We start from the raw sequence: 11897 nt of genomic DNA on the forward strand, positions 1-11897 counted from the left end.
AGAGTGTAAAATCTCTTTCATACATCAAGTGACCGCCGTGTAATCATTTTTCAATCAGAGGAATCATTTGTGTCTGTCCAGCAACATTCACCATTTTTTATTTTGACAGTGTGAATTCATAATAAACGTAACATTTGAAATAAAACATAAAATACAAAACCTGGGCTGAAGAAACGTACGTTAACAAAGTGGTAAAACCTGAAGTCGACTCGTGAGGAATCAGCCGGCTGTTCAGGAGCAACCGCGAAGTCTCTTTAAAACACGTCATAATTTAATTCTCAAAGTTATTTTCTGACAAACGTTGTAAAACCTGCCGCCTTTCAGTTTCTTCATAAACCTTTCTTGCAGTCGGAGTTTTAATGCACGACTGTGACACCTCTTTTCCTGCCCGCTGCCTTGCCTGTCCTCTTGCCTCGCCTGCGGCTGGGTGCTGAGTGGCCCGGCTTGGCCGTGGTGAAGGTGATGCACTGGGAGTCCAGGTAGTCCATCAGCTTGGCGACACCCAAGCGGATCCCGGCCGCCTTGAGTCGCTCCTGGAGCTTGGACAGGACCAGAGGTTGGTACTGGAGGATCTGCCTGTACAGCCCGGAGTCGGACAGGATGAAGGAGCGCACCGCCCGGAGGCGATCCTGGAGGCCCGTCGCCGCCTGGGAGGCAGAGATGCCCCCATCACTGTCTGATTCGCCTTCGGAGGAGACGCACAGCTCTGGGTTGGACCTGCTGAGCGATGGGGAAGTGGTTAGATGCACATACTATATTTGGCTAGAAACACTTAACCTGCTCACAAGAAGAGACATGACATTAACATGAATGAACTCTCCATACTAGGGCTGAATCAAACAACTATTTTCATTACAGATTACTATCTCAATTAATTGTTTTGTCTATGAAATTAAAATGCCCCTCACAATTTCCTAGAGCCCAAAGTGACATATCCATATGTCTTGTTCTGTCGGACCAACAGTCCCAACCTACAAAGATATTGAATTTACAATTATGTACACCAGAGAAAAGCAGAAAATACTCAGATTTAAGAAGCTGGTACCAGCAAATGCATTTTCGCTTTAGAAGTGACTTAGATCGATTATCAAAATGTTTGCCAATAAAGTTTCTATTATATACTTCTATATATGTACTAGATATGGATTTCTTGTCATTTTGAGTCACCAGCAAGAAAAAATTGCCTCAGTGTACAAAATATTGATTGAGCCCTCTGAAAATATGTATAGCAACAAAGTGTGCAGTTACGGTAACGCCTGACACACTTGAATACACACTGCACCTTTCAGATTCTTCACTGGCAGCAGTTGAAGAGGTGTTGGAGCCCTGCGAGGCAGACAGCAGCTCTGCCTCCTCCTGTCTGTCGGGTTTCAGAGGGGAGATGGCAGTGGGTGCTCTGGGCTCTTTAAACTTCACAGCGACCGGCCTGTTGCCAGCGGCCGCTGAACTAGAGGGTGGGGGCTTCGTCCGAGCTGCGCGCCCCGCAGAGGGTGCCTCATCCTCAGAGTCGGAGCTGACCAGCTGGTGGGTGTACTGGTGGATCTCCTTCAGTTTGAGGATCATCTGGCGCTTTGGTAAAGGCCGAACACCAAACCTGCGCAGAGGAGAAAGTAAGTGGCATTCGTGATGGACAGATTAACAAACAGATGGACGGGAGGAAAACAGCCCGAGATAGCGAGCAGAGCCAGACAGACTAAGTTGACAGTGACACCGTGGGAGGTAATCGGATAGGCTCCTCAGTCGGTAGCCTTGATTAGAAAAAAACAAACGTGGCCCTTCTTCACCCTCTGTCTAACCTGACCTGACCTGTTGAGTTTGTTCTTGAGCTCCGGTGTGTCCATGTCAGAGTAGTGGGGCAGGGGAGTAATGGGCGCCAAGGTGCGACGCCTTCTGCTGTGTGATGATGCTGATGAGACACAAACAGGAAGACATTATTCAAGACTCCAGTCTGATTTCTGCACTTTATGAATAAAAGATGACTGAATGCAGTGAAATCACATGTTCAAGGTTAGAGGCTTCTTTGTATAAATCCAAACCGCCTTTAAAAAATCTGAAATGAAACAGTGTATATGAACCCTCTCTCACAGTGTCAGACACGTTTACATGATGTTCAGGGCATAAAGGCGTCACCAGTTTAAATTGGGTTTTGGTTGATGTACCTCTTCTCCTTCAGCTTGCCTCACCTACTGCAGTTAGTAATTACCTACATTTCCCAGAATGCCTTTAGAGCAGAAGACACATGGACTAGTTGCTTTCATAGAAAGGTGGGCACATGGTAAATGTACTACACTACTATAGAACAGAGGTGTGACTATGAATGCAGCAGCAGGTCTTCGTGTTCAATGTTTTCTGGACGTGACACCAAAACCTAAAATCTGCTTCTGACGACAGCTGAAAGATTTCTGTTATCAAACGCCATATTAATAATGGCCAACTAATACTGAGACATGCCACCATGTTGTCTACGTCTAGCCAGTCATGCTTTAATGTTCTTTTTGATCAGCTAATCAATTAATCCACTATTCATGTTAGCTGTAATTAAATGCTCAGTCAACAAAAACAACAAACACTCTCTGGTTCCAGCTTCTCCGATGAGAGGATCTGATGTTATTCTCTGTGTCATTATAAATGAAATATCTTCAGCGTTTTGGACTGTTGGTTGTGTAGGGGGCAATTTCTTTTTTAACTGACTATTGAATAAAGGATAGATTAATCAAAGATGAAAATAGTCCTGAGTTTCAGCCCTACCTTCTTTGTTGAGTTGAGTGTTTTGTATTTCCATACAAAAATACCTAAATTTCACTGATTGAGAAATTGTGATATACAAGTTCTACTGTTTTCTGACACTCAGTTGCAGCCCGAAATGTAATCAGCTATCAGAATTGTTGCCAGTTATTTTTGACTAATCATTCATTGTGTCAGCTCTAAAGATTAGGCCCAGAAATTAACAGGAAAAGCTGTTTTTAAGCATTACAAGAAATGCAGGGTACATTTTCTTTTACATTTTAATTTGAAGTTGTAGTAGTTGTTGTGCAGGCTGTCTGGAGTTGATGGACTAACACAATAAATATCTATTTGGCTGTTTTTGTTTTCACTTGTATTGCTTTGGATTGTTTTGCCTTCTTCTGTCTTGATGCACTGATGGCGGATGACCAGTTTGTTTCTACATGTGAGACACAGACAACATACTGACACCCCAGGCTGCCCTGTAGAGTCGATGATCTGATTAGATCCATCAGATCATGTATACTGGTTCATTACAGAAAAACTACATTTGTGCTGATGTGAGAGGAAGACTGCTTACCTGGAGTTTTGAGCTGAGCAGAAGGGTTCACCCTCTGAGAGAGAGGAAGAGCCTCCTCCTCCTCCTCCTCCTCCTCCTCCCAGCTGTCCCATATTTTGGAGTCCAGAAAACTGTTGCTGATCTCTGGTGTGGTGCGGGTGGTGGGGTCAGGTGGTGAAGCGGTGAAGGAAGGGCCGGTATGGGCCTGTTCACTGGCGGATGGTTGCGTACGATGGGCTTTAGATGGAGAGGCCATCACACCACCACGACTCTTGGAGGACTGGACACAGGGACTAGATGGTGGAGGTTGACCGTCGGTTGAGGAGGATGACCTGGCAGTTTCTCGTTGTCCTGGGCTGCGTTCTTGCAGGCTGGATCCTCTGCTGTCCTCCAGCCTCAGACTGAAGCAGCCCTGGTTGGCATCTACACAGGCGTCGAGGCCCCATGAGTCGTTGAAAGCTATGGGGGGCTCGTCCATGGCCATGAAGCTCTGCTGGAAACTGAATTCTGCAACTTCTGCCTCTCCAGTTTCCGCTTTTGCTTCTTCCTGCTCTCCTTCATCACCTGTGTCTTTATTTCCGCACTCCATCTCTCCCTCTCCTTTCTCATTTCTTATCCCCCTCCTCGTTAGCTCAGGCATCATTTTGTTGTGACTGCTGGCGTCATCAGAACGCCGACTTTGACGAGAGGAGTCGCTGTGTCTCTGTGAACTTTGAAGACCGCTGTGAGAGGGAGAAGAGGGCGGGTCTGAAGGGTCACACACAGGGGACAGATGAAAGCTCCCTAACTCGGTCTTCTCTGGGCTTTCAGATGGTGTCCTATCCCTTCCTTGACTTGCCGGCCGCTGCTTATCAAGGCTGCTGAGAAGCGGGGAGGTGCCAAGTAGAACAGGGGGCTGGAGAAGCTCTGTGTGCAGGGGAGTGCTGCTGTGAGGCTGGCGCTGGATGTGAAGGGGTGTTTCCTGCTTTGAGGAAGTCGAGCTTGAGGGGTGAGACAGCTTAGGTCGGCACGGGGGAACGGCAAGCTCTTGTCTATCCTTACTCACATTAAAACTGCTGGTTCTTGTAGAACAAAAGTTGAGATCAAAGCTGGAGCTACAGGGAGCCATCTCGTCCAGTTTTAACCAGGTAACACTGCCCTCTGTTGGGCCGACGTGGGCAGAAACTCTGGTTGGACTGTTGGAGGTCTGAAGTCTGTTGCTAAACGGTAAAGCAGGAGAAGAGAAAACAGAGGACGAAAGTGAGGAAGTGCCACCTTTAGGGAACAACTGCGTCCTGTACATGCTGCTTTTGGTCTGAGTGGAGCTGGCTGTGGTGCTTCTTCTGGGCTGGAGCGGTGTGGATGGGATCAGCCAGGACACTTCTGGAGAAAAGTCTACTAGACACCCAGAACCTGGATGAACTGGATCATCAGGACTACACTCTAAACTGCAGGACTCGTTATTCTCCAGCGTGGCTTCATTAGGCTTCAGTATCTGCTGAGGTTTGATCGGGGTGTAGCTCTGCAGGTTCTGGACGGCGCAAGGAGAATGTGGCGATGGACTGCGGGAACTAAGAACTACCTCCATTTCCTCACTTGAGTCAGACAACACTATGAGCTCAGGTTCGTTCTTTTTCTGAGGTGAATCAGGAGAAAGAGGGACACAAATACTACGAGGATCTTGGCTTTCTCGCTTCAAAGGGAGACCTTCTTTGGGCACGTCCAGTACAACAGCATCAGTTCCCTCGTCTCCACTGCCACCCACTTGACCAGGGGACTGACCTGGGATAGGTAGGTTGGATGTACTAGGTGGAGGGTTGAGGGAAAGGTCGTCAACTACGCTTGCTGAGGACTGAAGCAAAGTTCTGCTGGACAGTTCAGATGAGGGTTTATGAGGGGACTGGTGTTGTTGGGGTTGAGGTGTATGTGTCTTAGCCGGGCCGGAAGTAGAGGGTAAGGAGGCGGGATCTCCTTCCTCGTAGACCCCCCAGGAGTCTGAGAAGAGGCGGTTGTAGCTGCGATCCAGGCTGGGGTCTGGCTTTTCGTTGAAGCCTGTTGAACTTCTTCTGGGTTCTCTCAGTCTCGTGAACACTTCTTCTCCATCTTCTTCCTCATCGACCATCTCCTTCTCCTCCATGCTGTCGGTCTCCTCCTCCCTCTTTCTCTGCGTGGCGGCAAACTCATAGATGTCCTCCAGCTCGTCCTCGTTCACTTTCTCCTCCCGAATCTCTCCGTCACCTGACGCGAGGCCATCGGCTTGACGATCTTCTTCCAATCCTCCCTCTTCATCGCTTCCTCCATCTGTATCTGTACCCTCGTTGCATTCACCCTCTTCGATCCACATGGAGCGGAGCAGCTCCGAGAAGGCCTGGTCCGTTTGGTTCACGTAGTTGTCCTCATCTCCTCGAGTCGCTGCATCCTCTCGGTGGAGCTCGCAAAGCTGCTGTAGCTCCTGCAAGTCAAACCTTAACAAACACAAACAGAGACGAGCAAGGAGTTTTCACAACACTGTATATATATTTGTGTAATTTTCATATACATCTCTTGAACATGAGCTATTACTTTATACACAGCTGAAAGCTGAACGGTTTCTGGAATCAACCAACTGTAAAATGTACTTTTGCACCTGTGCCAAAATATAGTTCAAAATACCCAGATATCTGAGAGATAGATGCGTTTATTTGACTTTTGAAGTGATCATTTCCTGAACTGAGCCGACACTCTTTACTGGGAACGAAAGTAATCCAGCAGATGCAAAGCACACAGACTAACAGTAAAGTTGTTCTGCTTTTTTTAAAATTAGCAATAAACTGTGCTGCTTAACATACAACACATCAGAACAAAAACCTGAAAAAACAATGAAGACGGTCAACAAACTAGCTCGACCTGAGGTGGACCAAAATGTTAAAATTGTAAGACATCCTTGACTGACCACACTGCTCAATATAAAAATGTGTATGAATGTCACAGCTCATATACTGCACACTAACCTGGACGCAAGCTCCAGCACATGAGGCCGCAGTGAGGCTGCGATGGAGCAGTGGCCTGTGTAGAGGTACCGCAGCAAAGCAAACACTGCCTGTCCCGGGACGTCGCTCATCAACACCCTCTGGGCTGCAGGCATGCCTTCCTCCTGCGCCCCGAAGCCACTTTCATGTACCTGTGAGAGGAGCAGAAGAAAGAGGAGAAAGTGATGGGTTAAAATGTAAAGAGAGTAAAAGTACTGATGTTTATGATCAAGGAAGTTTAAATGTAGCGATGAAATGTGTCTTTGACATAGCTCACAGGTAAGTAAAATACACACATTCCTGCCATACAAAATTCCTCAGCCTTTTTCTACATAAAGTTTTGCACTAACTCAAATCCACAAATCACTGCTAAAGAATGCTAAAGCTAAAGTGAAATCCACTGGAAAGCCTCTGCTCGGCTTGATTAGATAAGCTGAAACTATTAGCTGGTATGTGAGACAGATTTTAGTCTTTATGTCTCTTTAGTAAGTCCTCTTTCATTGAGACTAGATTTACCATTTACCATCACTATCACTATGAAAACAGAACACACATTTCCACATGAGTATGCAGTCCTGGTCAGTAAGGTAGCAGGGCTGTGCTATTCAACACACCAGGTGATAAATGTTACCATTTCTGCCAGCAGGGGGCAGCGAGCATACACCATGAAGGAATGAGCAAAGTAGACCTCTCCACTGTCCACCTGGAGCTGCACGTCACTGAGCTGAGGGTTGTTCACCATGCTGCTCAGGTCTGATACGAGCCTGGATGGTGCCATCTACAGAGGAAACACCAGCAAGAAGCACTGGGGGTCAGTGAACTGCAGAGTTAATGCATACTAAAGGCCCACAGTGGGCTCACCAGACAAGACATACTATACTGTGGGTTTCATCTCAGTTTGGAAAATCTCTTACAGACTGTCCTGAGAAAAGGTAACACAAAACACATGGCATATTACGTATTATCCAATAATATCAACAATGTTTTTGCTTGATTATTATTTGTAACTACATGCGGAATTCAATTGTGGCACATGTGAAGACAACCTGTAATTTATAAGGTTTGTAACAGGGTGAAACCAGTTCATACGTAAAAGAAGACATGGTGTCAGTCTACCTTGTAGGACCGTAAAGGAGAGACATGCATGTTAACAAGACATGAGTTCCTCTACAGAAAAGCCACCAATAAGATTTAGGCAGATACAAATGATGAAACAGAGGAGAATCCAGGATCCAAGTGTCATTACGACCGGTCTTACTGGTTGGCGGCTGCCCCGCTCTTTATCTGCTCCGGGCTGATCAGTCGTCCTCCTCGCTTGGCCGTGGGTGTCCTCCGAGCGCGCACATGTTGTTTCTGGTAGGAAGCCGCTCACACACGGGTCAGCCTGCTCCTCCGATTCCTCCGGGACGAAGCCGGTCAGATGAAGGTTTGTGATCTGACCGGCTCTCTTGTCTGTGGGAATGACGACAACCAGGAGCCGGACTGACCAATTAAGTCCCTTCTTAACAATTTGGGCCAGTTGCTCCCATGGGTGACAACAGTGTAGCAGTATATATGAAGTCACACTTTCTTTAAGGCCCTGTGGGAGTCCATTATCTGGGTATGTCTTTACTGGTAAACAAATATTTTACAAGACAGTTTGTGCACTGTGTGTGTGTGTGTGTGTGTGTGTGTGAGTGAGTGAGTGAGTGTGTGAGTGTGTGTGTGAGTGAGTGAGTTACCAGGGCCTGAAGCAGTGTAACCACACTGGGTGAGAGTGATGCCGTCTTCAGCCAGCTCCATCAGTTCCAGGAGTGCCTGGCTGCCCACTGGGAGCTGCCCTGTCCCTGGGGTGGAGGGAGCCGGGGAGGAGCAGGCCGAGGCCCTGGTTCCTCTGTGAGGAGTTCCTTCACTCACAGGTTGGACAGAAGACTCAGGCTTGTTGATGGAAGAGGAGCAGGAGGAGGAGATGACTGCATCAGTCTAGACGGAGGAGGAGATGCTGAGTTCATTTCTCTTCACATAGGCGGCACAGCAGCAGTCAGTGTTTTCATTGGTTTGACAAAAAACAAAAGCATTCAATGGCCGCATCTTTCAACTTTCATTAATTGTTTTCTCACTCAAACTCAACCACCACCAAAAACTCTATTTACCTTTTTGCACATATTAACATGCAATTCAAAAAAATAAAATAAAAACAAATGTTACATTCACATTAAAAACCTGATGTAACACATTACTGCAGATTAGACTGAAACTTGCTACATCAACACCAACAAATAAAAAAATAAATCAACCCAAACTCAGGCAAATAGATTCTTTCCCAGTTGTATTGCAAGAGAGGACAGAAGGTGTGATGTGGATGAGAACTTGTTGTATTTCTATATCTGTTTAGCATTTCTGTGACATTTACTCTAAGGTTGCACAAAAGTGGTAATTGTACCAGCTGTTAATGTTTTGGTTTTTTTAGGTCACTGAGTTATGAGTAACAAAATGTTACTGTTGGGAGACAAATGTTGACATTGTTCTGAGACAAGAGGCTGCATGTCAGTGAAGAGGCCTGTGTGAAGTTTTAGGCACTTTCTATGTTGATCTGCCTTTTTTCATTTCTACGAGGGACAGAACTACCAGACAGCGAGTGCGTCTCTATGTCGAGAGGCAGGATGTTCTATGAGTCTGTGGTGGCCAGTGCTATCCTCTGTGCTGTTGAATGCTGGGGCAGCAGGCTGAGGGTGGCGGACTCCAACATGCTTGGTACATACTTTTGTTTCTAATTTATGCTGCTTTCTACTCTTGAATGGGAGCACCGGTACTGTACAATTTCCCCCGGGGATCAATAAAGTATGTCTGATTCTGATTTGATTAAAAAAAGAAAACAAGCTTAACATTCTGTCTGATTTCCCCTTCAGTTCAAATAAAACAGAAATAACACAGCAAACAAGTGTGCTGACATGTCTTTGGTCTTTCTCACCATTGCTGATTCCCAAGGCTTGATGAACTCGCTGAGCTCTGGAGTGTAGAAATCTGTCAGACAGGTGGAGCCTCCGTCCAGTAGTGTGCTCTTCTGCCAGAGGGGGGCAGCACCGCTCCAGCCAGGCAGACTGCTGGGGCAGCGGGTCGGGGTGGGAGGAGAGGGGGGGCGGCCGCGTAGGAGGAGAGCAGAAACTCGTTCCTGCAGCCTCATCAGAGCCGCCTCAGCATCCTGAACGAGGAGGAGCGGAGGAGGACGGGGGACGGCGCCCTTTTTCCTCTTCCCACGCCCCTTACCTGCACCAACAGGTAAGGGATAACAGAGTTTCCCAGATTAAACACAACATACCTATTACAATAAATGGCTTCCCAACACCCACATTACAAACACAATAAATGAAAACACAAACACACAACTTAGACCCTCAATACACAACATGTAAAAAAACTGTGTTTCAATCCAGCCAGTTTTAGGGATCAGCGTTGCGTGAAAGAAGTAACATACATGAGCAAGTGCTACACTGAGAGATATAACATTCCCTGCTGTATGCAGTGATGTACCTGTGTCTGGCCTCCACTTCAACACTGGAGTCATGGAGACGAGAGAGGCAGCAGTCTCTGTTTGTAGCCGCCTCTCTGACTCCCTCTCCTGTTCCAGCAGGGAGGAGGACAGAGCCAAGGCCACCATAGTGTCTTCATCCACGGGTTCAGTCTTCTTCCTGGGCTTCTTCCTCGCTGGGAGGCCCGGCTTGGATGCGCCTTTTCTTTTGGTACCTCCAGTCTGTGTGCTGAAGAGAGAGAGAAAAAAAAGTATATATATATATATATATAAAGGCTAGAACGAGGTTTGATTAAGCTTAATAAGTACTCATATACTGATGTTCGGTGATAAGACAAGCTATGAAACGTGACCAGGTCAAGTTCAAAAGACCCGGGCTACCAGAGAAACTCCATGTTTGGATGGTAACAGCCGAATTTGGAATATCACTGACTCACAGCGTGTTAGCAGCAGGGATACTGTGGGTCTCCTCAGCCTGTCTCTGCACAGCCTGCAGCAGCACAGCTGGAGAGACGCCCATGTCTGAGGAGCAGCGCTTCAGGTGGGCCAAGCGACTCTTCTGGGACTTGAACTTCTTGCCACAGATGGGACAGTCAGGGACACCAGGAGGAGGAGGAGGAGGAGGAGGAGGAGGAGGAGGGGCTGGGCCGCTCTCTTCACTCTCATCCAAACACCTACAAAGATGAGGGATTATTCTCACACTCAGTTGGTCCACCAGTCCAATACTTGCCTATGGCTTGCAGTCAAGATGTGGAAGTTCAATTTACTGTCGCATATCACTCTGGATAAGAGCATCAGTCAAGTGCCAACACTAAATATAAATATCCTGACCTGTTGAGGTGCTGTGTTCGCCCCTCAGAGGTCATGTGTGACAGGTCTCTGTGGCAGATCTGACAGAAAAAGAGGCCTCCTTCCTCCAGGTCCACCGTCTGGGTTTCTGCTGCCTCCCTGTCCAGCTCCTGCTGCAGTCGCAGGGCCAGAGCCTCATCACTGTCCTGGGGCTCCAGGTGGAGGCCTGCGCTGAAGGTTTCCGGAGTATCTGGGTACAGTGGGGAGGTGGGACATATAGATACAGGTCAAGAGTTTTGACAATTTGCCTCCCATTCACACACTCACTCACACACCGATACCGGATACTTGATAATATATTGATATATGTTGAGATTTACACATTATTGGCCAGCTCAACTACATGTCATCATGGAGAAAACAAACAATAATCCCAACTATTTATACTACCATGACAATTGTGAATACTGCTTCAGGTCCTGCATATAGAATCAAGGTGCATTTAAGTCAGATAAATATAAGCCAAACAAGAATAAATATGTCCCACTAAGAGGTGCAACAAGAGAAAACAGCTGGTATTTTCTCAATTATGGATGACGATATATGTTTTAAATCCTCTTCTCACCTTGTCCTTGTGCCAGAGGTGGAGGAGGAACACAGTCGCTCTCGTGGTTTGTTGGCTGGCTCTTGTCATTGTGCACCATCCTCTGTGGACTGGCTCTCTTGAACTGTTGCATTCTCTGGAGTACTTTCTCTTTCGCAGCCAAACCTCTTTCAGCTCTCGGTCCTGCTGCTGCTGCTGCTGCTGCAGGCACAACTGAACACCCAGCATCTCCTGAATCGTGTCCAGGCCCTCCACAGACCACCTGCTGTTCTGCTTCTGCACCTGTACACACAGGCTGGGTCCCAGCACACTTAGACCCAGAGTCACCATCTCTCTTGTTATTTCTCCTCCTCTTGTCTCCATCGCTTGCCTGGCTGGAGGGCTGATGTTCTGCTTTCCTCGGCGGTCTGGGCTCGCCCGGTTTCTTACGGACTCGTTTTAGCAGCTTTGAGCAGAGGTCTACAAAATCCTGGTCCGAGTCATCCATGATGGCGTACTTTGTCTCACATTAAAAGGGCATCCCAGCATGTTCCCAGCTGTAACGACCAGCCTGCAAAGAGAGCCACTTTAGGTTGGAGCAATTGGTGTCCAAAGGAGGGTTCATGGACCAACAAGGGTTCGCTGTGGCAGAGGGACAGTTAGCTCAAACACTGCGTGTCAGCAAGGTTAAAGAAAACAGCGTCGCTATCTTTCAATACAAACTCACACCTACAAATTGATGTTCTA

The 11897-nt window shown here is 47.2% G+C and overlaps 1 protein-coding gene across 1 annotated transcript; it reads right to left on the reverse strand.

Moving 5' to 3' along the window:
* Positions 1 to 84: 84 nt before the first annotated feature.
* On the reverse strand, positions 85 to 11658 carry slx4 (SLX4 structure-specific endonuclease subunit homolog (S. cerevisiae)). Its single transcript, XM_070926289.1, has 15 exons — positions 11193 to 11658; positions 10610 to 10817; positions 10216 to 10452; positions 9781 to 10007; positions 9221 to 9516; positions 7992 to 8232; positions 7529 to 7722; positions 6902 to 7048; positions 6253 to 6422; positions 5355 to 5727; positions 3656 to 5300; positions 3305 to 3520; positions 1807 to 1906; positions 1283 to 1594; positions 85 to 717 (listed from the first exon to the last, which is right to left on the reverse strand). Exons 1-15 carry the CDS (start codon positions 11656 to 11658, stop codon positions 357 to 359), a joined length of 5193 nt encoding a protein of 1730 aa, XP_070782390.1. The 3' UTR covers positions 85 to 356.
* Between the last annotated feature and the right edge of the window lie 239 nt (positions 11659 to 11897).

This window comes from Enoplosus armatus, chromosome 2 (assembly GCF_043641665.1).
Source record: "Enoplosus armatus isolate fEnoArm2 chromosome 2, fEnoArm2.hap1, whole genome shotgun sequence".
Lineage (NCBI taxonomy): Eukaryota > Metazoa > Chordata > Actinopteri > Centrarchiformes > Enoplosidae > Enoplosus > Enoplosus armatus.